At 45.6% G+C, this 23839-nt stretch overlaps 1 protein-coding gene across 1 annotated transcript in view; it reads right to left on the bottom strand.

The window, feature by feature from the left end:
* The window catches only part of LOC122939843 (alpha-2-macroglobulin-like), a 138827-nt gene that overhangs the window by 67019 nt on the left and 47969 nt on the right, over positions 1–23839 (bottom strand). Inside the window, exon 13 of the mRNA XM_044296034.1 lies at positions 15000–15072. Coding sequence (XP_044151969.1) covers positions 15000–15072 — 73 coding nt within the window. The remainder of the gene's footprint in view (positions 1–14999; positions 15073–23839) is intronic.

Genomic DNA, 23839 nt, shown 5'->3' with positions numbered 1-23839 from the left:
AAACATTATATGCGAGGGCCTGCAGGTGAGCTGGCCTTCTAAAAGATTGTAGGTGAGGGCCTGCTGGTGAGCTGACACTCTGAAACACTATATGCAAGGGAATGCAGGTGAGCTGACCCTCTAAGAGGTTGTAGGTGAGGACCTGTTGGTGAGCTGACCCTCTAAAACATTATATTCAAGGGCCTGCAGGTGAGCTAACCCTCTAAAAGATTGTAGGTGAGGGCCTACTGGTGAGCTGACCCTGTAAAACATTATGGTTGAGGGCATGATGGTGAGATGACCCTCCAAAACATTATATGCAAGGGCCTGCTGGTGAGCTTGCTCTCTAAAAGATTGTAGGTGAAGGCCTGCTGGTGAGCTGACCCTTTAAAACATTATATGCAAGGGCCTGCAGTTGAGCTGACCCTCTAAAAGATTGTAGGTGAGGACCTGCTAGTGAGCTGACCCTCTAAAACATTACATGCAAGGGCCTACAGGTGAGCTGACCCTCTAAACGATTGTAGGTGAGGGCCTGCTATTGAGCTGACCCTCTAAAACAGTATATGCAAGGGCCTGCAGGTGAGCTCTAAAAGATTGTACGTAAGGGCTTTCTGGTGAGCTGACCCTGTAAAACAATATGGTTGAGGGCTTGTTAGCTGACCCTCCAAAACATTACATGAAAGGGTCTGGGGGTGAGCGGTCCCACTAAAAGATTGTAGGTGAGGGCCTGCCAGTGAGCTGACCCTCTAAAACATTATATGCAAGGGCATGCAGGTGAGCAGACCCTCTAAAAGATTGTAGGAGAGGGCCTGCTGGTGAGCTGACCCTCTAAACCATTATATGCGAGGGCCTGCAGGTGAGCTGACCCTCTAAAAGATTGTAGGTCAGGACCTGCTGTTGAGCTAACCCTGTAAAACATTATGGTTGAGGGCCTGCTTGTGAGATTACCCTCCAAAACATTACATGCAAGGACATGAAGGTGAGCTGGCCCTCTAAAAGATTGTACGTAAGGGCCTGCTGGTGATCTGACCCTCTAAAACAATATATGCAAGGGCCTGCAGGTGAGCTGACCCTCTAAAAAATTGTAGGTGAGGGCCTTCAGGTGAGCTGACCCTGTAAAATATTATGGTTGAGCGCCTGATGGTGAGATGACCCTCCAAAACATTATATGCAAGGGCCTGCAGGTGAGCTGGCCCTCTAAAAGATTGTAGGTGAGGGCCTGCTGTTAAACTGACCCTCTAAAACATTACTGTTGAGGGTCTGCTGGTGAGCTGACCCTCTAAAACATTATATGCAAGTGTTTGCAGGTGAGCTGACCCACTAAAAGATTGTAGGTGGGGGCCTGCTGGTGAGATAACCCTCTTAAACATTATATGCAATGGCCTGCAGGTGAACTGACCCTCTAAAAGATTGTAGGTGAGGGCCTGCTGGTGAGCAGACCATCTAAAACATTATATGCGAGGGCCTACAGGTGAGCTGGCTCTCTATAAGATTGTAGGTGAGGGCCTGCTGGTAAACTGACCCTCTAAAAGACTGTAGGTGAGGGCCTGATGGTAAGCTGACCGTCTAAAACATTACGTGCGAGGGCCTACAGGTGAGCTGGTCCTATAAAACATTATATGCGAGGGCCTGCAGGAGAGCTGGCCCTCTAAAAGGTTGTAGGTGAGGGCCTGCTGGTGAGCTGACCCGCTAAAACATTATAACTAAGGGCCTGAAGGTGAGCTGACCCTCTAAAAGATTGTAGGTAAGGACCTGCTTGTGAGCTGACCCTCTATAACATTAAATGCAAGGGCCTGCAGGTGAGCTGACACTCTAAAAGATTCGGTATAAGCCTATTACTTACTCTGCTCCTGAGGAAGGGGTTTATATATCCCCGAAACGCGTTGAGCCTACCTGATTTATTTACCTATTAAAGGGATTATACCTGAAGACCCCTGGTGTGGACTGCCGTATTTTCCAACTACTCTATGTACGAACCAGGCAAGGGAGGTGGTTGTATTGGGTGTCTTGAGCTTTATCCCTCTACACCCCTCCCTGGTGAAGTGAGTTTTGGTGTTATTTCTCCTTTTATTCTATATTTTTATGTATTTTACTGATTATATACTAGCTGCTCCTTGTGACCCCATAGGGGCTTTTAACTAATATATATAACAGCTTGTATACTTTTGTTCCCTTATTTTGGGATATTTTGCACTGTAGCATCTACTACATTTTATTAGAGGTAGGCGCCATTTGGTGATTTCTTTCTTTTTATCTCTCTCCTGTTTTACTATACTGCTTTCCTGCAGATAGTTCATCACCTAGGCTGCCCTGCTTGTTGGACTTCTATCTCCGGTTTAGTAGAATCTATACTTTACTACAAATTTTTTTTTTCCCCCACTCCACCGTGTCCTTTACCTCTGGCGCCCTGTGTGTTCATCCCATATCTCCTATTTTAGGAGTACAGGATTAACCCTCTCTTTTTCCTCCCTACCTCAACTCTAAAAGATTGTAGGTGATTGCTTTCTGGTGAGCTGACCCTGTAAAACATTATGGTTGAGGGCCTGCTTGTGAGCTGACCCTCCAAAACATTATTTCAAAGGGTTTGGGGGTGATCTGGCCCTCTAAAAGATTGTAGGTGAGGGCCTGCTGGTGAACTGATCCTCTAAAACATGATATGCAAGGGCCTGCAGGTGAGCTGACCCATTAAAAGATTGTAGGCGAGTGCCTGCTATTGAGCTGACCCTCTAAAACATTATATGCAAGGGCCTGCAGGTGAGCTGACACTCTAAAAGATTGTAGGTGAGGGCTTTCTGGTGAGCTGACCCTGTAAAACATTATGGTTGAGAGCCTGCTTGTTAGCTGACCCTCCAAAACATTATATGAAAGGGTGTGGGGGTGAGCTGGCCCTCTAAAAAATTGTAGATTAGGGCCTGCTGGTGAGCTGACCCTCTAAACATTATATGCAAGGGCCTGCAGGTGATCTGACCATCTAAAAGATTGTAGGTGAGGGCCTGCTGGTAAGCTGACCCTCTAAAAGACTGTAGGTGAGGACCTGCTGGTTTGCTGACCTCTAAAACATTACATGCGAGGGCTTACAGGTGAGCTGGTCCTATAAAACTTTATATGCGAGGGTCTGCAGGAGAGCTGGCCCTCTAAAAGGTCGTAGGTGAGGGCCTGCTGGTGAGCTGACCCTCTAAAACATTATATGCAAGGGCCTGCAGGTGAACTGACCCTCTAAAAGATTGTAGGTGAGGACCTGCTAGTGAGCTGACCCTCTAAAACACTGCATGCAAGGGCCTGCAGGTGAGCTGACACTCTAAAAGATTGTAGGTGATTGCCTGCTGTTAAGCTGACCCTGTAAAACATTATGGTTGAGGGCCTGCTGGTGAGCTGACCCTCTAAATCTTTATATGCAAGGGCCTGCAGGTGAGCTGACACTCTAAAAGATTGTAGATGAGGGCCTACTGGTGAGCAGACCATCTAAAACATTATATGCGAGGGCCTTCAGGTGAGCTGGTCCTATAAAACATTATATGCGAGGGCCTGCAGGAAAGCTGGTCCTCTAAAAGGTCGTAGGTGAAGGCCTGCTGGTGAGCTGACCCTCTAAACCATTATATGCGAGGGCCTGCAGGTGAGCTGGCCTTCTAAAAGATTGTAGGTGAGGGCCTGCTGTTGAGCTGAAGCTGTGAAACACTATATGCCAGGGCCTACAGGTGAGCTGACCCTCTAAAAGATTGTAGGTGAGGACCTGCTTGTTAGCTGACCCTGTAAAACATTATATACAAGGGCGTGCAGGTAAGCGGACCCTCTAAAACATTATATGCGAGAGCCTGCAGGTGAACTGACCCTCTAAAAGATTGTAGGTGAGGGCCTGCTCGTGAGCTGACCCTGTAAAACATTACATGCAATGGCTTGCAGGTGAGCTGGCCCTCTAAAATACTGTAGGTGAGGGCCTGCTGGTGAGATGACCCTCTAAAACATTATATGCCAGGGCCTGCTGGTGAGCTGACCCTCTAAAAGATTGTAGGTGAGGACCTGCTAGTGAGCTGACCCTATAAAACACTACATGCAAGGGCCTGCAGGTGAGCTGACACTCTAAAAGATTGTAGGTGAGGGCCTGCTGGTGAGCTGACCCTCTAAAACTTTATATGCTGGGCCTGCAGGTGAGCTGACACTCTAAAAGATTGTAGGTGATTGTCTGCTGGTGAGCTGACCCTGTAAAACATTATATGCAAGTGCATGTAGGTGAGCTGACCCTCCAAAACATTATGGTTGAGGGCCTGCTTGTGAGCTGACCCTCCAAAACATTATATGAAAGGGTCTGGGGGTGATCTGGGCCTCTAAAAGATTGTAGGTGAGGGCCCGCTGGTGAGCTGACACTGTAAAACATTATATGCAAGTGCATGTAGGTGAGCTGACCCTCTAAAAGATTGTAGGAGAGGGCCTGCTGGTGAGCTGACCCTCTAAAACATTATATGCGAGGGCCTGCAGGTGAGCTGGCCATCTAAAATATTGTAGGTGAGGGCCTGCTGTTGAGCTAAAGCTGTGAAACACTATATGCAAGGGCCTACAGGTGAGCTGACCCTCTAAAAGATTGTAGATGAGGACCTGCTTGTTAGATGACCCTGTAAAACATTATATGCAAGGGCGTGCAGGTAAGCGGACCCTCTAAAACATTATATGCGAGGGCCTGCAGGTGAGCTGACCCTCTAAAAGATTGTAGGTGAGGGCCTGCTCGTGAGCTGACCCTGTAAAACATTATGGTTGAGGGACTGCTGGTGAGCTGACCCTCTAAAATATTACATGCAATGGCTTGCAGGTGAGCTGGCCCTCTAAAATACTGTAGGTGAGGGCCTGCTGGTGAGATGACCCTCTAAAACTTAACATGCAAGGGCCTGCAGGTGAACTGACCCTCTAAAAGATTGTAGGTGAGGGCTTGCTGGTGAGATGACCATGTAAAACATTATGGTTTAGGGCCTGCTGTTGAGCCGACCCTCTAGAAAATTATGGTTTAGGGCCTGCTGTTTAGCTGACCCTCTAAAACATGATATGTGAGGGCCTGCAGGTGAGCTGGCCGTCTAAAAGATTGTAGGTGAGGGCCTGCTGGTAAGCTGACCCTGTAAAACATTATGGTTGAGGGCCTGCTTGTGAGCTGACCATCCAAAATATTACATGTGAGGGCACGCAGGTGAGCTGGCCCTCTAAAAGGTTGTAGGTGAGGGCCTGCTGGTGAGCTGACCCTCTAAAACAATATATGCGAGGGCCCGAAGGTGAGCTGACCTTTTGAAAGATTGTAGGTGAGGGCCTGCTGGTGAGATGACCCTCTAAAACAATACATGCAAGGGCCTGCAGTTGAGCTGACCTAAAAGATTGTAGGTGAGAGCCTGCTGGTGAGCTGACCCTGTTAAACATTATGGTTGAGGGCCTGCTTGTAAGCTGACCCTCCATAACATTATATGTGAGGGCCTGCAGGTGAGCTAGCCCTCTAAAAGATTGAAGGTGAGGGCCTGCTGTTGAGCTGACCCTCAAAATTTTATGGTTGAGGGCCTGCTGGTGAGCTGACCCTCCAAAACATTACATGTGAGCACCTGTCATGGTCTTACCTCCTTGCTGTTCCCTTCGTTTGACATGTGCTGGCGGCCATCTTGGTTTCTGGGTTTTCTTGTAGCCTCCCACCCTGTGGCTCCTCCTTCCCACTGGGAGGAGCTGGATGCCCAGCTCATATATATAGGAGGTCTGTGGCTTCAGTTCCTTGCTTGGTCCTCCTGTGTTCACATGCTTCCAAGACTGCTGCTGCTTCTGGTTTCTGATCCTGGCCTCGTCTGACTACCCCGTTGGTTCCTGATTCCGGCCTCGTCTGACTACCCCGTTGGTTCCTGATTCCGGCTTCGTCTGACTACCCCGTTGGTTCCTGATTCCGGCTTCGTCTGACTACCCCGTTGGTTCCTGTTCCTGGCTTCGTCTGACTACCCTTCTGGTTCCTGACCTCTGTCTCCGCAAGACCCTGCTTCGGTTTAGCCATCCGTTCGGACTTTGCTTACGGCTTGCTCTTCAATAAAACCTTCTTATTTTCCACTTATCTCTTGTTGTACGTCTGGTTCATGGTTCCATGACATTAGGACCAAGCCATGAATTCTGACGGTACAGGGCCACCCTCGCTACCTACGCTGGTTGCCAGACTTGATCAGCAGGATCACCTGTTGGGTCGGTTCGCTGTGGCGTTGCAAACCCTGCTTGAACGCACGGCTCATTTAGCTTCCGTTGCCGATGGGTCGGTTGTCGCTCCTGGGCCCGCTCCTACTGCCGCTCCGGTTGTTGCGCCAGAGTCTACCCTGACACCTGTTGCTGCGCCTGTGGTGTTTCAGGGTATGACCGGTTCTGCCCCCCTTCCACAGCGCTTTGGGGGAGAGCCAACTCAGTGCCGAGGTTTCCTTAACCAGGTGGGCATTTACTTCGAGTTGCTGCCACATGCCTTTCCTACTGAGAGATCAAGGGTGGGCTTCTTGATCTCGCTGCTCTCGGACAAGGCCTTGGCCTGGGCCAGCCCTTTATGGGAGAACAACAATCCGGTGGTTGCCGAGTTTTCCGGTTTTGTTGCTTCTCTTCGGAAGGTATTCGATGTGCCGGCTCGTGCTGCCTCTGCTGCGAAGCTCCTTATGTCCATCAGACAGGGTTCACGATCCGTAGCTGAATACGCCATTGAGTTTCGTACCCTGGCAGCAGAGGTGGGCTGGAATAATGAGGCTCTGGTCGCTGCTTTCTCTCATGGTCTCTCGGATGCCTTGAAGGATGAGGTTGCAGCTAAGGACCTACCAGTGGAGCTCGAGTCTCTTATTTCTTTCCTGATTTTGATTGACACCAGACTCAGGGAGAGACCTTCCTTTAAGGAGAGCCTGCGGAGGTCTCCTAACAGATTGGCGCCTACGTTTGCTGTCCCACCCGTGCCTCCCTCTCCTCCCACGCCTCCTGGGGATGACTTGTCTGGGGGTGAACCCATGCAGCGGGGGTTTGCTCGCCTGTCTGAGGGGGAGAGGGTACTCCGGAGACGCGAGGGCCGATGCATGTACTGTGGTCTCGGTGGGCATTTTCGGTTGGCATGTCCGAACCGTCCGGGAGAACGCTCGCACCTGAGGTCCTGTCGGGGGCAGATCTTGGGTGGAGTCTCCTCGTCCCCGGTTTCCCGTGTTGACAAACCACTGATCACGGTTGTCCTCTCCTGGGTCGGGGGCTCGGTGACGACCCAGGCGTTGGTGGACTCTGGTGCTGGTGGTTTGTTCATTGATAGAGTGTTCGTTGCCGCCAATTCCATTCCTCTGCAGCCTCGAGGTTCCCCACTGGCTCTTGAGGCGATAGACGGCAGACCCCTTCTGCCGCCACACGTGACTCATGAGACCCTTCCAGTGGGGATAGCCATTGGTGCCGTTCACAGAGAGTCGGTCTGTCTCCAGGTTATTTCGTCTCCACACTACTCGGTGGTCTTGGGGTACCCCTGGCTCCAGAAGCATAATCCGACTTTCGATTGGAGATCGGTCGAGATCCTCTCGTGGTCACCGCAGTGTGGGGCTAGTTGCATCCATGGGCCTGTCAAGTTGCTGTGTACTTCCTCGGACTCTCTGTTGCCTCCTGAATACGAAGAGTACCGGGATGTATTCGATAAGGTGCGCGCGGTTGCCCTACCTCCGCACCGCCCATACGATTGTGCCATAGAGTTACAATCCGGTGCCGTTCCTCCTCGTGGCAAAGTCTATCCACTGTCGGTAGCGGAGAATGAGGCCATGGAGGAGTACGTGAGGGAGGCGCTTTCACGCGGACACATTCGCAAATCCTCGTCCCCGGCAGGGGCTGGATTTTTCTTTGTGAAAAAGAAGGGCGGCGAGTTGAGGCCTTGCATCGATTACAGGGGTCTCAATCGCATCACGATCAAGAACGCTTACCCGATACCCTTGATTTCCGAGCTGTTCGATCGCCTCAAAGGGGCCACGGTCTTTACCAAACTCGACCTGAGGGCGGCATATAACCTGGTAAGGATCAAGGCGGGCGATGAGTGGAAGACCGCGTTTAACACCAGGACCGGTCATTATGAATCCTTGGTTATGCCCTTTGGGTTGTGCAATGCGCCCGCAGTCTTCCAGGAATTCATCAACGATGTTTTCCGTGACCTGTTGCAGCAGTGTGTGGTGGTCTATTTGGATGACATCTTGGTATATTCTGCATCCATGGAGGCCCACATTCTGGATGTCAGACGAGTGTTGCAACGCTTACGAGAGAACAAGCTGTTCGGTAAGCTTGAGAAATGCGAATTTCACCGATCCCAGGTAACCTTCTTAGGTTACATCATTTCCGCTGAGGGGTTCTCCATGGATCCTGAGAAGGTTTCGGCTGTCTTACAGTGGCCCCAGCCCAGTGGGCTTCGTGCCCTGCAGCGCTTTTTGGGCTTCGCCAATTATTATCGGAAGTTCATCAGGGACTTTTCCATGCTAGCCAAGCCTCTCACGGATCTGACCAGGAAGGGCAGTAATCCTCAGGTCTGGCCGCTCAAGGCCATCCGAGCTTTTGAGGCTCTAAAGTCCGCCTTTGTGTCGGCTCCGATTCTGTCGCATCCCAACCCTGGGTTGCCTTTTGTCCTCGAGGTGGACGCGTCTGAGACGGGAGTAGGCGCCCTCCTGTCTCAGCGTAGAACACCAGAGGGTCCTCTGCTTCCTTGTGGGTTTTACTCCCGGAAACTGTCTTCCGCGGAGTGCAACTATCAGATTGGTGACAGGGAGTTATTGGCCATCGTGCAGGCCCTTAAAGAATGGAGGCACTTGCTCGAGGGCTCGGTGGTTCCGGTTCTCATCCTGACGGACCACAAGAATCTGACCTACCTCTCTGAGGCCAAGAGATTGACACCACGTCAGGCCAGATGGGCTCTGTTCTTGTCACGTTTTAATTACGTGGTCTCCTACCTACCCGGCTCCAAGAACATCAGAGCGGATGCCTTATCACGGCAGTACTCCGAGCTGTCCGGGGAGGAGTCGATTCCGACTACGGTCATACCCCCGAATCAGATCCTGGCCGCTATTCGCACCAGCCTGACTTCTCCTCTGGGTGAGCAGATTTTGGCGGCTCAATCTGGTGCTCCCTCTGGGAGACCCAACGGCAGATGTTTTGTGCCTGAGGAGTTGCGCACTCGGTTGTTGCGAACCTACCATAACTCCAAGGCCGCGGGGCACCCTGGAAAGAATCAGCTGTCCTGGGCGGTTTCACGTCTGTTCTGGTGGCCTTCTCTACGTTCCGACATCGCCGCATATGTAGCGGCATGCTCCGTTTGTGCCCAGAGTAAGTCCCCTCGGCACCTTCCGTTGGGCCTTTTGCAACCCATAGCCACCGGGGAGCGTCCATGGTCACACCTGGGGATGGATTTCATTGTGGACCTCCCTGCATCCCGAGGCCATACGGTCATTCTCATGATTGTGGATCGGTTTTCCAAAATGTGCCACTGTGTTCCTCTCAAGAAGTTACCCTCTGCACAAGAGTTGGCCTCGATTTTTGCCAGGGAGGTCTTCCGGTTGCACGGTTTGCCCAAGGAGATTGTGTCGGATCGGGGGAGTCAGTTTGTGTCCAGGTTCTGGCGCGCCTTTTGCTCCCAGTTGGGGATTCATCTCTCTTTCTCCTCGGCCTACCACCCTCAGTCCAATGGGGCCGCAGAACGATCCAATCAGGCCTTGGAGCAATTCCTTCGTTGCTATGTCTCCGATCACCAAGACAATTGGGTTGACCTCCTGCCTTGGGCTGAGTTTGCCAGGAACACGGCGGTGAACTCTTCCTCTGGGACGTCTCCCTTCATGGCCAATTATGGGTTCCAACCTGCCGTGTTACCGGAGGTATTCTCTCCCCAGGATATTCCGGCTGTGGAGGATCACCTTTCCGTCCTACGTGCTTCTTGGGTACAGATCCAGAGGTCCCTTGAGGTCTCTGCGCAGCGCCAGAAACTCCAGGCTGATCGCAGACGAGCGCCCGCTCCTTCCTACCAGGTCGGAGACCGCGTATGGTTGTCCACCCGCAACCTCAACCTTCGAGTGCCCACTCCCAAGCTGGCGCCTCGCTTTGTTGGTCCCTTTCGAGTGCTTCGCAGGGTAAACCCGGTAGCCTATGCCCTTGCGCTTCCTCCTGGCATGCGGATCTCCAACGTGTTTCATGTCTCCCTGTTGAAGCCACTGGTGTGTAATCGTTTCACTTCCTCGATTCCTCGGCCTCGTCCGGTCCAAGTGGGCAATCGTGAGGAGTATGAGGTGAGCAATATCCTGGACTCACGCCTGGTCCGCGGCCGGGTGCAGTTTTTGGTCCATTGGCGTGGTTATGGTCCAGAGGAGCGTTCCTGGGTTCCCTCCGCAGATGTCCATGCTCCTGCTTTGCTCCGAGCCTTCCACGCACGCTTCCCTCAGAAACCGTTCCTTACTCCGCGGAGGAGGGGCCCTTGAGGGGGAGGTACTGTCATGGTCTTACCTCCTTGCTGTTCCCTTCGTTTGACATGTGCTGGCGGCCATCTTGGTTTCTGGGTTTTCTTGTAGCCTCCCACCCTGTGGCTCCTCCTTCCCACTGGGAGGAGCTGGATGCCCAGCTCATATATATAGGAGGTCTGTGGCTTCAGTTCCTTGCTTGGTCCTCCTGTGTTCACATGCTTCCAAGACTGCTGCTGCTTCTGGTTTCTGATCCTGGCCTCGTCTGACTACCCCGTTGGTTCCTGATTCCGGCCTCGTCTGACTACCCCGTTGGTTCCTGATTCCGGCTTCGTCTGACTACCCCGTTGGTTCCTGATTCCGGCTTCGTCTGACTACCCCGTTGGTTCCTGTTCCTGGCTTCGTCTGACTACCCTTCTGGTTCCTGACCTCTGTCTCCGCAAGACCCTGCTTCGGTTTAGCCATCCGTTCGGACTTTGCTTACGGCTTGCTCTTCAATAAAACCTTCTTATTTTCCACTTATCTCTTGTTGTACGTCTGGTTCATGGTTCCATGACAGCACCTGCAGGTGAACTGATCCTCTAAAAGAATGTAGGTGAGGGCTTGCTGGTGAGCTAACCCTGTAAAACATTAGAATCAAGTGCAGACTAATAAGCATGTTGATATGATGGAAGAGGAGGAGGAGGGGGACGAGAAAAGGAAGATTGAACTATATACATTTTTTGTGGTGGAAGGGGTGCTTGGGAATACAGTGTATTCAGTACATTACAATAAAAAACAGATTTAAAAAGCCTTTATATGCAGCTGCTTTCCGCTGGTGGAGTAGAGAGGTCAGTGGAAATCCAGTTCATTTTGATAAGAGTCAACCTGTCAGCATTTCCAGTTGATGGGCCGATGCGCTTATCAGTTATTATGCCTCCAGCAGCACTAAATACCCGCTCAGACAAAACGCTGGAGGCAGGGAATCCCAGCAGCTCCAAGGCGTAGAGCGCCAGTTCGTGCCACGTGTCCAGCTTGGACACCCAGTAGTTGTAAGGCACAGAGGGATCATTGGGGATGCTGACACAGTCTGCTACGTACTCCTTCACCATCTTCCAAAATTTTTCCCTCCTTGTGACACTAGGCCGCGCATCAGGGTGAGGGTGCTGGCGGGGTGTCATGAAACTGTCCCAGGCTTTGGAGAGTGTTGCCCTGCCTCTGTTGGAACTGCTGTGTGTTCCCCTCGTCTCCCCTCCTCGGTTGCCCAAGGAACTACGTACTCTGCTGCCAGCGTTGTCAGCTGGAAATTTTTGGAGCAATTTTTTCACAATGACCTTCTGGTATTGCACCATTTTGCTCATCCTCTCCACCACAGGAATAAGAGATCAGAAGTTCTCTTTGTAGCTGGGGTTGAGAAGGGTGAACAACCATTAATCAGTGTTGTCCAAAATGCATAAAACGCATTGGTCACGGGAAAGGCAGCCTAACAAAATCAGCAATATGTGCCAGAGTGGGCAAGATTTCGCTGTTCTTATCAGAAGGATGACTCTCAATCTGCTCCTCCTTTTCCTCCTCTTCGGACCATCCACGCTGAATAGATTGAAACTAAACTTCCATGGGTACTACCCTCTGTAGCGGAGGCAACTGTCTCCTGCTCCTCCTCATCATCATCCAATTTGCGCTGAGAAGACGAACCCTGTGTAATTTCTTCCCCCATTTTCACCTCTTCCACATGCAAAGCGTCGGTCTTAATTGTGAGCAGCGAGCGTTTAAGTAGACACAGAAGTGGGATGGTGACACTGATAATAGCGTTATCGCCGCTCACCGTCTGTTGATTCCTCAAATTTTTTGAAAACCTCACAGAGGTCAGACATCCATGCCCACTCCTCGCTTGTGAATAGCAGAAGCTGACTGGAAAGGCGACGACCATGTTGCAGCTGGTATTCCACTACTGCCCTCTGCTGCTCACAAAGCCTGGCCAACATGTGGAACGTGGAGTTCCAGCGTGTGCTCATGTCGCACAACAGTTGGTGAGCTGGCACTTGTAAGCGCTGTGTCACGGATGGTGTTGCAGAAAACTAGAAGATACAAATAAAGATCCGACTGACTTGATCGCAACTAAGGAACGTAAGGGTGAGCCCTATAAAAGCCCTAGAGCTCTCCCTGACTGCTCAGCCCATGCAAAGATCTTTATGATAGATAATTGCATGCCCTCGTACCTAGACTGTGTGACACCTGAAAACCCTATAATAGTGAGGGGACACGACCACCGGCTCCCTACACTTAATACGGAGGGAGCCAGGGTCACCTAGGATCAAGCCAACAGGAAAACACAAATAAAGGAACAGACTTACTGAGGAATCAGCAGTTGCAGCATCTAGCAGTGAGCACAATCCAGGAAGTTGTATAAACCGCAAAGTGATGCAGTATGGGAGGGGATATAAAGGGATGCAATCAGTGCAACTAGATGACAGCTGAGAGAGGGAAACGAGATGACAAAACGAAACCAAAACAAAAGAACCTCAAGCAAGAGGTACTGAAGAACGTCTGTCAGAGCTTCTCAGAGATCTGGCAGTGACACGCTGCTGCAGTTTTGATAGACCGGCGGAAGCTGTCGATGACTTGCAGTAATGGGCACACACGCGGTGCACCTTCACCTTCTCAAGAGTTTGGGAATCAGGGCACAAGATCTCATGTCCCCTTTCAAGTGAGCCTATTGAGAGGCCCAAATGAAGGAATGGCGCTGAAAATAGCTCCTCGGAATATCCGAATGTGGGATCACTTTTTTTGCAAGACTCTCCATGGTGGGAGGAAGGAGGATCAGGGTGAGGATTCTGTTGACCAGACTCTTGGCTACTGAGACTGGACTAGGTGGAAGACATGGTGGTGCTTAACCGACTGGAAGCATTATTTGATGCAATCCAACCGACCCCCTGGTCGCACTGGTGTGACTTTGAGAGCATTGTCCAGTGCCGCCCCACAAACTGGGACATGAAGTTAGGTTTCGTGGATGATTGTTTTTCTTGTGCTCTGGCAGCAGGCACAGTTTCAACGTGCCCAGGGCCACGGCCTCTGCTTGCACCATCATCATCACGGCCACTTCCTTGTCCCTTACTGCTCGCCTTCTTCATTTTAAATGTTATATATGCTTAATAGTATGTCACATGTACAGTAGTGTACGATTTGGAAGTGTATGCGCAAAAAAATTAAACAAGCTATTTGGGATGTGGAAATGTCACACAGGAGATATACCGCAGATAATGTCGCTGATGTCAGCAGCGGCTAATATAAAATTACAGGGAATGTCACAGGTATTTTGGATGTGGAAACGTTACACAGGAGATGTACCCCAGGTAATGTCACTGTCCGCAGCAGACACCGTCTACGGAAAAAATAAACTGGATGTCACTGATATTTTTGGGACGCACACACGTTACACAGGAGATGTAGCGCAGATAATGTCGCTGTCTGCAGCGGCCTAACTATTGCTGATGTCAGTAGCAGCTAATATAAAATTTCAGTGAATGTTACAGGTATTTTGGATGTGGAAAAGTTATACAGGAGAAATACCGCAGATAATGTCGCTGATGTCAGCAGCGGCTAATATAAAATTACAGGGAATGTCACAGGTTTTTTGGATGTGGAAACGTTACACAGGAGATGTACACCAGGTAATGTCACTGTCCGCAGCGGTCACCGTCTACGGAAAAAATACACCGGATGTCACTGATATTTTTTGGATGTGCACATGTTACACCGGAGATGTAGATAATGTCGCTGTCTGCAGCGGCCTAACTATTGCACACTATTTAGCGCAGAGATGCGCGAAAAATAGATATTGCTGCCACACACGACAGTCCTTAAAAGGACTTTTGGGTCTGTAAAGTTTTAGCAATTTAGCGCAGGTTGCACTAAAAATATATATTGCTGCTGCCACACACAATAGTCCTTAAAAGGACTTTTGGGTCTCTGACAAGTTTTTGTAATGAAAAAAAGAAAATTTCAATCCCTACACTATCTTTCTCTTCTTCAGCACAGCTCTCCCTGAGTAACACTGAGCCGAACACATGTCATCGGGTGCTATATAGCACCCGATGACGCGTTCCGGCCAGTAACTAACATGGCTGCGGTATTACAGTGAAAAACAGCACTTACCTGCATGTTTATTGGCTGCGTAGCAGCCAACAAACTTGTGGGGAGGAGACTTGAGCATTGCGTTTGAGCACATGCGGTACTCGGCCAAATACCGTCATGTGCCGAGCATCGAGATGCTCGAGCCGAACTGGTGTTCGGCCGAGCATGCTCGATCAACAGTAACAATTAGTCCATTTCCTCCTGGCCAGACAATATTAGCCATATTAAAATCTTGATAGGGCATACACAGTGACTGGGTCAGTAGGTACCCTCTCTCATACATCAGCCTTGGTGACTCTTTATCTCTGCAATCAGAGACTAAGAGCTTCCAGATTTCCAAATGTGTGTGTATACATATATATATATATATATATATATCCTTACAGAATACCTCTGTATAGCATATTTAAAGAGTTCCCTGACTATTTTCTGAACTTAAAGGTGAACCACAATGTGTCTATTCTTATTTCTATACATGTTACTTACTTGGATTATTTGCTTGGTCTTTAATGTCTATTTTATGTTCCTTGTATGAAAAAATTCCATTTTTAGAACGTAGCTGGAAAAACATGAAAAGTAGCTTTTACACTGTATATTTGAGAATTGTTCATAATTTGCAATATATACATACATTCAGGCAAAAACTTTGGTTATTTTATTTTCTAAACAGAGCCAAAACCAAGTTTGTGAGGAAAGTAAAAAAAGAAGTTTTCATAAATGAAATAACTCTTGATAAACACGGTCCATCTTAGATTATCATTGCCTGTATATAGTAGTCAGCAAATGTAGAGTCTAATATCTTAGAAATATGACTCCATAGAAGGGATAGTGTAAGAACATGGCCACTGTCATCCAGTACCACTGGTTTATTTCATCATGATCAAAAAAAGACAACTTAACAATAAATTCTATTCATCCATTCTCGCCAGGCTCATCTTTCTGTCCAACTGCTACACAGTTGCCCTGGTTCAGTATAAATTAAGTTTAAACTTATCATTCTCACCTACAAGGCTTCCACACTTCTGCGCCTCCCTATATCTCCTTCCTCATCTCTGTCTACCACCCTACCAATGTTCTAGATACTGCCAATGATCTAAGGCTAGCATTGTCCATAATCACAACCTCCCATCTCCAAGACTTCTCTTCAGCTGCTCCGGTTCTCTGGAATGTGTTGCCCCAGAATCCGAAATTAGGTTCATTCCCAATATCCACATTTTCAGGTGTGCTCTAACAGACATTTTTTTATGGGCTATCACATACCCTAATTCAACTCTTCTTTGTTCACCCTTTCTATATTGTCCCTCAGAAGCCAATCCCTTTATCCAGTAGTAATCCCCACACTTCGTGTGCTCAAACTCACTTCAAAACTTTACATGCAGAGATACTGTCTGTGTTAGTGGCACATTCAGTTTATGTGCACCTAAAAGATGGCTGGACCATGGAACAAAACAAACATTTTTACCTAGTGTGTCAGCCCCTATTTCAGCACATTCTTGCAAGCAGGTTTCTCACTCTTAAGGCTGTTTTACATGGCCCGATAGAGCAGGAAGGAAGTGCTCCTTCCCCTACAGTACCACCACCTGCACATCAGAAGTGGTGAAGAGCGGCATTTACATGCAGTGATCCTCTCCACTCAATGGGAATGACCGATGGTTACTGCTATTGCTCATCCTCTGAATATCACTGAGTAATTAACCTACTTAAAACTTAACTTTTATATTGGATATTTTCTAAAATAAGTCCCACAAATAGATAAATATTGTAGATAACTGCAATTGGTTATCTGGCAAATAAACATGTGTTTATAGGTATTGTGCACCACATTTAAAATACAATAATGTTTTTTAAACACACTGAATTTGTATAACCACTCACGGTTTGATGTACATTTCATTCAGGCTCTGAGTCCTAGGCAGGGGGGCATATTCGATGAAAAAATCCTTTTGGATCCATGGACCTTGATTGCTGCTTCGTCCGCTGAAAATAGGGTCCAAAGGTTCATCAATATTCCTACCCCTCTTTTGTAAAAACGAAACAGGGTATTGGGAGATATGTCCCTAATGATCTATTAAACCCTGCCTAAAAGCGGAGAGGTCTCCCGCCTACATGCGGAAGAATCACCCCCTAAGGAGCGACCCCACTTATCGATGGCTGACCCTGGCAATCTCGCCCTATATTGGTACCTCCCAGTGCCTGTATAGCCAGATATTCCGTCTATTCCAGACGCGTTTCCTCTGTCAGGATATACTGCCAGATTCATTAGGGGATGAACAAAAGATATGGGTACAGCTTAATGGCCGTTAGCTGAATCGCTATATTTGATGCTCCAACTGATTAGATGCAGTCCAGAGTAATGTCTGAACATTGCTCCCTAATATACCCATTATAATTAAACAAATTTAGTACACATGTGTCACTTACATTTTCCATGGCGGAGCCGGAAGCTTGTCGCTCGGCTCATGCGCCGGTATCCACTGTGGAATGCACTGACGTCACTAATGTGCGTCCGGAAGAGCGTCGAGCAGAAGTACGCATGTGGATGTCCGAGGTGGAGCGCATACAAGTGCGCAGGCGCCTGAAGATATATTCAGCGATTGCTTGATAAGTTTAAATAAGGTCCTATGTGACTCTCCCGCGCATGCGCTCAGGGAGTTATTTATTCTGCCCATGATTATAATTTGATACAGGCTAGAATAATGATGATTCAACTGGATATTCACTGTCTCCTCATATATATATATCTCCTCTATAGGGTATAATCTATAATTTTCTCCACAGTGATCCACTGTAGAATGTAGTTTATAGTTTCCCCATAGTGTGATTAGTTTTATTAATTGTTGTATATATGAATATATCCGAAAAACTTTAAACCAAAGAATGTAGCCAATGTGAATTATACTAAATTAGGGTATATTAGATTAGGGTCAGCGGTTTATTTGGTGGGGACAGGTGAATAAAGAAATAAGGCTATTCTATTATTTTACACAAAATTCATAATGTTCCCTAACAAGATAACCTTTTTTCACCTAAACCTTGATAAATAATTGTTCGACCTTTCTCGGTCTGATACATTATTCTGTATTCACTCCGAGGAAGACCTAGATACAGAAGGAATAGAGGACAAAGAGGATCTTGAAATAGAAATCAAAGATGGAGAAATCAAACCAGAAACGATCAGAGAACTACATATCCGGAAGGACAATGTTCTTCTGGATCCTCTGGCTTACCATCGAGTCAGGGGGAACTCCATATCATTTGAGGGACCGCCCCAGACAAGAAAAATAGATCTAAATCAGAAAGGGCAGATCATTAATTTAACACAAAAGTTCTTTTCAGAGGCAGAGATTGCAGTTCTTACCAAGGGAACATCTTTTATACCGACTACAAAATACAGTTCTTTCCTCTGGATCAAAGATCTTTTTTGCCGCAAGTTGAAATGGCAAAAGTTATTTAAGCATATTGATCTTGAGGAGAGTATTAGGCATTCCTCTGGATGAACTTCCCTTGGTTAGAACTATGGCAGATCGCCTCTTAAAAGGGGAAAGGAGAATTGGGGAGGGACCCTTCACTAATCTAAAACCTAAAAGTACCAAATCTCCCCCTCAAATAGAAACAAATACTATAGATCTTTTTCTAAATATAGTCACCAAGGAATTGGAAAGATTGGAACAAAGACAAATAAAGGGCAGTAAGAAATCCAACTTGGAAAAAAGTGAAATAGAAGCCATGATTAGGGTAGAGGCAGATCATAACATTATAATAAAACTCTCAGATAAAGGAGGAAATGTAGTGGTCATGGATCGTCATGACCACAAACAAATGTGTAATGCTATCCTTAATGATAAAAAATGTTATAATATACTTAGAATGGATCCTACACCTAATTTTTACATTAATCTAGAAGCCCTACTTCTAGAAGCTTTTGAAGAGAAACTAGTATCCAGAGATGAAATTAGATTTATGCTAAGACCTCATCCACAGATCGCAACATTCTATACTATACCTAAAATCCACAAGGGCTTTACCCCACTAAAGGGTCACCCAATAGTAGCAGCGATTAACTTCATAACACAGAATGTAGGCATATACATTGACAGGATTTTGAGAACATTCGATCATATATTAGAGATACCTCGGATCTACTAACTAAAATTGATGGACTACATCTTGAAGAGGATATCCTACTGGCATCCATAGACGTAGAGGCGCTCTATAGCAACATTCCCCATGATTTGGGTCTATGTGCGGTGAACCATTTTTTGAAAAGTAGGGGAATTCAATTTACAGCACACAACCGATTTGTCCTTAAACTTATGGATTTCATCCTGAGACACAACTATTTCCTATTTAATTCTAAATTCTTCCACCAGCTCAGGGGCACAGCAATGGGGAGCGCATGTTCCTGGGCTGGTGGGAGGACACGGTGGTATTCACCGAGGAGAATGTCTGGACGTCGAGAATAGTTTTCTGGGGCCGCTATATCGATGACATACTGATATTTTGGGGCGGCTCCAGGGGACAGTTCTCTGACTTTCTGACTGAATTAAATAGCAATCAGATAGGTATGCATTTTACATCTGAGATAAGTGACGAAGGTCTGGCCTTCTTGGATTTGTATATTACCTTGACTAATGGCATTATCAATACAAAAACTTATAGGAAACCTACAGCAACCAATAACTTGTTAAGATGGGAAAGCCATCACCCTTTTAATCTTAAATGCGGCATTCTGAAAGGAGAGTACCTTCGAATCCACAGAAACTGAATTTTGTGTAAAATAATAGAATAGCCTTATTTCTTTATTCACCTGTCCCCACCAAATAAACCGCTGACCCTAATCTAATATACCCTAATTTTGTATAATTCACATTGGCTACATTCTTTGGTTTAAAGTTTTTTGGATATATTCATATATACAACAATTAATAAAACTAATCACACTATGGGGAAACTATAAACTACATTCTACAGTGGATCATTGTGGAGAAAATTATAGATTATACCCTATAGAGGAGATATATATATATGAGGAGACAGTGAATATCCAGTTGAATCATCACTATTCTAGCCTGTATCAAATTATAATCATGGGCAGAATAAAAACTCCCTGAGCGCATGCGCGGGAGAGTCACATAGGACCTTATTTAAACTTATCACGCAATTGCCAAATATATCTTCAGGTGCCTGTGCACTTGTATGCGCTCCACCTCGGACATCCACATGCGTACTTCTGCTCTATGCTCTTCCACTTCTGCTCTATGCTCTTCCGGACGCACATTAGTGACGTCAGTGCGTTCCACAGTGGATACCGGCGCATGCGCCGAGCGACAAGCCTCCGGCTCCGCTCTGGCAAGATGGAACGCACGCCATGAAAATGTAAGCGATACATGTGTACTAAATTTGTTTAATTATAATGGGTATATTAGGGAGCAGTATTCAGACATTACTCTGGACTGCATCTAATCAGTTGGAGCATCAAATATAGCGATTCAGCTAACGGCCATTGAGCTGTACCCATATCTTTTGTTCATCCCCTGATGAATCTGGCAGTATATCCTGACATATATAAGATTAAAGTGGGGCACACTCTTTAAAGTAAAGGGATCTTTAATGGTCTATACAATAATACACAGTAAGTTGATAATACAATGATGGATAAAAAGGATAGTGACTTTATAAGACTAAAATAAAATAAAATTAAATTGAATTACAATGAATAAAACATAAATCCCATTAAATATGCTAAAATATTCATATAATATTCAGAAAATAATCGATGTAGGATATATAATAGCAATGAAATCCTGCACTGATAATTATAAGTGCATCTGAGAAAAGTGAATCTTGATTAAAACCAGTCTTTTGTATCTCTATTGGAAATTGAGCGAAGTCTTTCCTGATATAGATAAGTTAGTAAGGTTACAACAATGTTGCGATATACTTGTATATATTTGATCAATTCGGAGCATGTAGCTTTCAACAGTTCGGATTGCAGCGTATAGCTACAAGATCATACAGCGGCGTCCCGCTGTGTTTGAAGAGAGCGATCGCTTGTGTGGGATCAATGCAGCCTTACCCGGAGGTCTTGGTACCTGACAGTGAGTCCTCGACTCGGTAAAATCAACTTGTGGTATCCCGGTCTCAAGGGCCGTTACTGAGCTGGCGTCAGTCAGGTTTTGTTCCACGCGGTCTTTGGCGTCTCCAATGACGCAGTGAGTCGGCTCTTTTTGTAACGGTGTCCAGACCTTTACCGGGGGTTGCAGTGTCCTTGCTGTCCTTTAAGGGGGATTCACACCAGACGCGTTTCGGGGCTTTGAAGTATTGACCCCTTCCTCAGTGGTTAATATCCCCCTGCTAATGGTCTTCTTTTATAGTAAGTAAGGAGTATACAAAAGACTGGTCTGGAGTTCCTATCTTCCAAGGATTGGAGTTAATATAAATTTTCAAGTACTTAAAATTCTAACTTTATTACAACAAATAAAATAACAAAACTCATATATAATAGGTCACTGGGTTACTTGGAGTCAACTATAATATAAAAATAAAAATATAATATAAAACGCACCAGTACTGCATACAATTTAAATGCACCTCTGGTGCGTTTTTTCCAAGAACTTCATTTTTCAAGGATTTTTTCAGAATTAACGACATTGTAGCTTAAATGAATCCAACATCTTAAAAACACCAAAGAAGTTTAAAATTGATAAAGCTTTCATGTATGGACACTATTATCGACGACAGCATACAGTGATAAAAGGATCTTTAATTAATTGATCAGTATATCCCTTAAAATAATGACATATAACAAACGCACTAATATCGCATATAATTTTTGGCTGCGTTACAGTATAAATCTACAAAAATTGGAGTTAAAATTTAGCATTAACAGTAACAGTTAGCCATAGATTCTTCAGGGTAATTCTGGGATACGGAGGGGTACAGGATTAGTCGAGAATTGGGGAGATGATTTTTCAACTATTGTAGAATACTAGGATGGAGGCCAGATGTGGAGGAGAAACTGGACCAAATTGACATATAGTCCAGTTAATCGTCAACAGATGGCCCCCAACCTACAGAAACCCAAACAATTCAAAATCTGCATTCAACCCTAATGGTTGTAGGGTATTTAGTTCGTAAATGCGTTTTGTTTCTAGACGAGACATTTTCTCTACATGATTCCCACCTCTCCAATCCTTCTGTACCTTATCTATCGCTACAAATTTCAACCCCGAAGGATCCTGATTGTGCGCTATCTTAAAATGAAATGACAATGAGTGGGTTTCAAAACCTTTTTTTATATTGCCAATATGTTCCGCGATGCGTTTTTTCAGCGTTCTCTTCGTTCGCCCTACATATTGGAGCCCACAGGGGCATTCAATCACGTATATTACATTTTCAGTACTACATGTAAGGAATTCCCTGATTTTATGGCAATACTTGTTAGCAGTTGATATAATCTCTATTGTTTTTTTGGGGAACGAGGTAAGTTTACAATTGTTACATTTCCCACAACGGAAAAAGCCCTGAATGTTAGCCCAAGATTGAACCGTAGGGACACATGTATTCTTTTTCAAAACAGTGGGGGCTATTTTTATATTTAGATTTGGGGCCTTCGTAAATATAATTTTTGGCTTGGATGGTATAATAGAGTTTAATATTTTATCTTTTTTCAACAGATGCCAAGTGTTTGCATATAATGGACCGGACTCTCCCAAAGTCTCCGTTAAAAGGTAAGATTAAACGTAAATTTGAATCTATGGTCTCAACTCTTGTGTTTTTTTTATCAATAAAAAATTCTTTCCTATCCATAGTTTTTACTTTATTGAGGGCAGCATCTAAAATTTCTCTAGGATATTGTTTATCAAGAAATTGGTCAGTCATGATTTTGGCTTCTTTTTCAAATTCCTCGTCCTGTGTACAGTTACGTTTCACTCTCCTCAGCTGTCCTTGTGGAATATTGATTAACCAATTAGGGAGATGACAGCTGTTAAATAGGATGTAACTATTACATGCTGTAGGTTTTATAAAAGTTGTACATTGTAGTTTACCCTCATGATTAAAAATCCTCAAATCCAAAAATTCCAATGTAGTTTTACTAATGTTCCCCGTGAAGGTCAAGTTCCACTCATTATCATTAATTTCATTTAAAAATTGCTTCAACTGATCTTCCTCTCCCTGCCATATAAAAAATATGTCATCAATATATCTTTGCCAGAGCACCAGGTTCGTCCCCAGCCTGGGTTGAATATTCTCACATTCCCATTGGGCCATAAATAAATTCGCATAGCTGGGGGCGAACCTGGTGCCCATGGCTGTGCCCTGCGTTTGTATATAAAAATCATCTAAAAAGTTAAAATAATTGTGTGTTAGAATAAAATCAATAGCTTCAACCACGTATTCGATTTGTGTATAACTCAAAACACCCTCTAATTGCAGTTGAGATTTAACTGAATTTTTGCCCTGTTCGTGTTGAATTATAGTATAAAGGGATTGAACGTCCAAAGTTCCCATAATCCAATTTTCCTTAAAATTCAGTGATTCTATAATTTTTATCATTTGGGTGGTATCCTTGACATACGAGGGTACTTTTTTTACTCTGGATTGTAGTATCACATCCACGTATTGTGATAAATTTGAAGTCAAGGAACCTATTCCCGATATAATTGGACGGCCGGGTGGGTTATTCTTATCCTTATGGACTTTGGGCAAACAATAAAAGACAGGAATACGTGGTGATCTATTGATTAAAAAATTGTACTCATCTTCATTTAAAATGCCTATTTCTTTACCTTTGCTGCAAAACTCCTTTAATTCTGATAAAAAAAAATTCTGTGGGGTCATTTAAAAGTTTTTTATAAGTATCACTATCTGAAAGCTGACGTGAACATTCAGAGTTATATTTCTCTAAATCTTGTACCACTATTGCACCACCCTTATCTGCTGGACGAATTACAATTTTTTCTTCTTTTTGTAACTCTTTTAATGCTTTCACTTCCGTATTTGTTAAATTATTACGTTTGTATCTGATTTTGTCTTTTAATTTACGTATATCGTGCTCGACACATTCTTTGAAACTAGCCATCTCTTGGCTAGTTTCATTTCTAGGATACTTTTTCGATGGTCTTTTCAAGTCAGTATGTGTAAATTTATCATTTAGTATTTCCCGATTAATAGGATTCTTGATAAAATATTTTTTTAGACAGAGACGTCTCATAAATTTCTCAACACCAATAAATGTTTCAAACTTGTTTAATCTATTAGTGGGGGCAAATTTAAGACCTTTATTTAATAAGGTGACTTGTGCATTTGTTAAGATTTTTGTGCTC

The sequence above is a fragment of the Bufo gargarizans genome, chromosome 6, assembly GCF_014858855.1.
Source record: "Bufo gargarizans isolate SCDJY-AF-19 chromosome 6, ASM1485885v1, whole genome shotgun sequence".
NCBI lineage: Eukaryota > Metazoa > Chordata > Amphibia > Anura > Bufonidae > Bufo > Bufo gargarizans.
The sequence above is the reverse complement of the archived record's forward strand: the minus strand, read 5'-3'. Positions and strand labels throughout refer to the sequence as shown.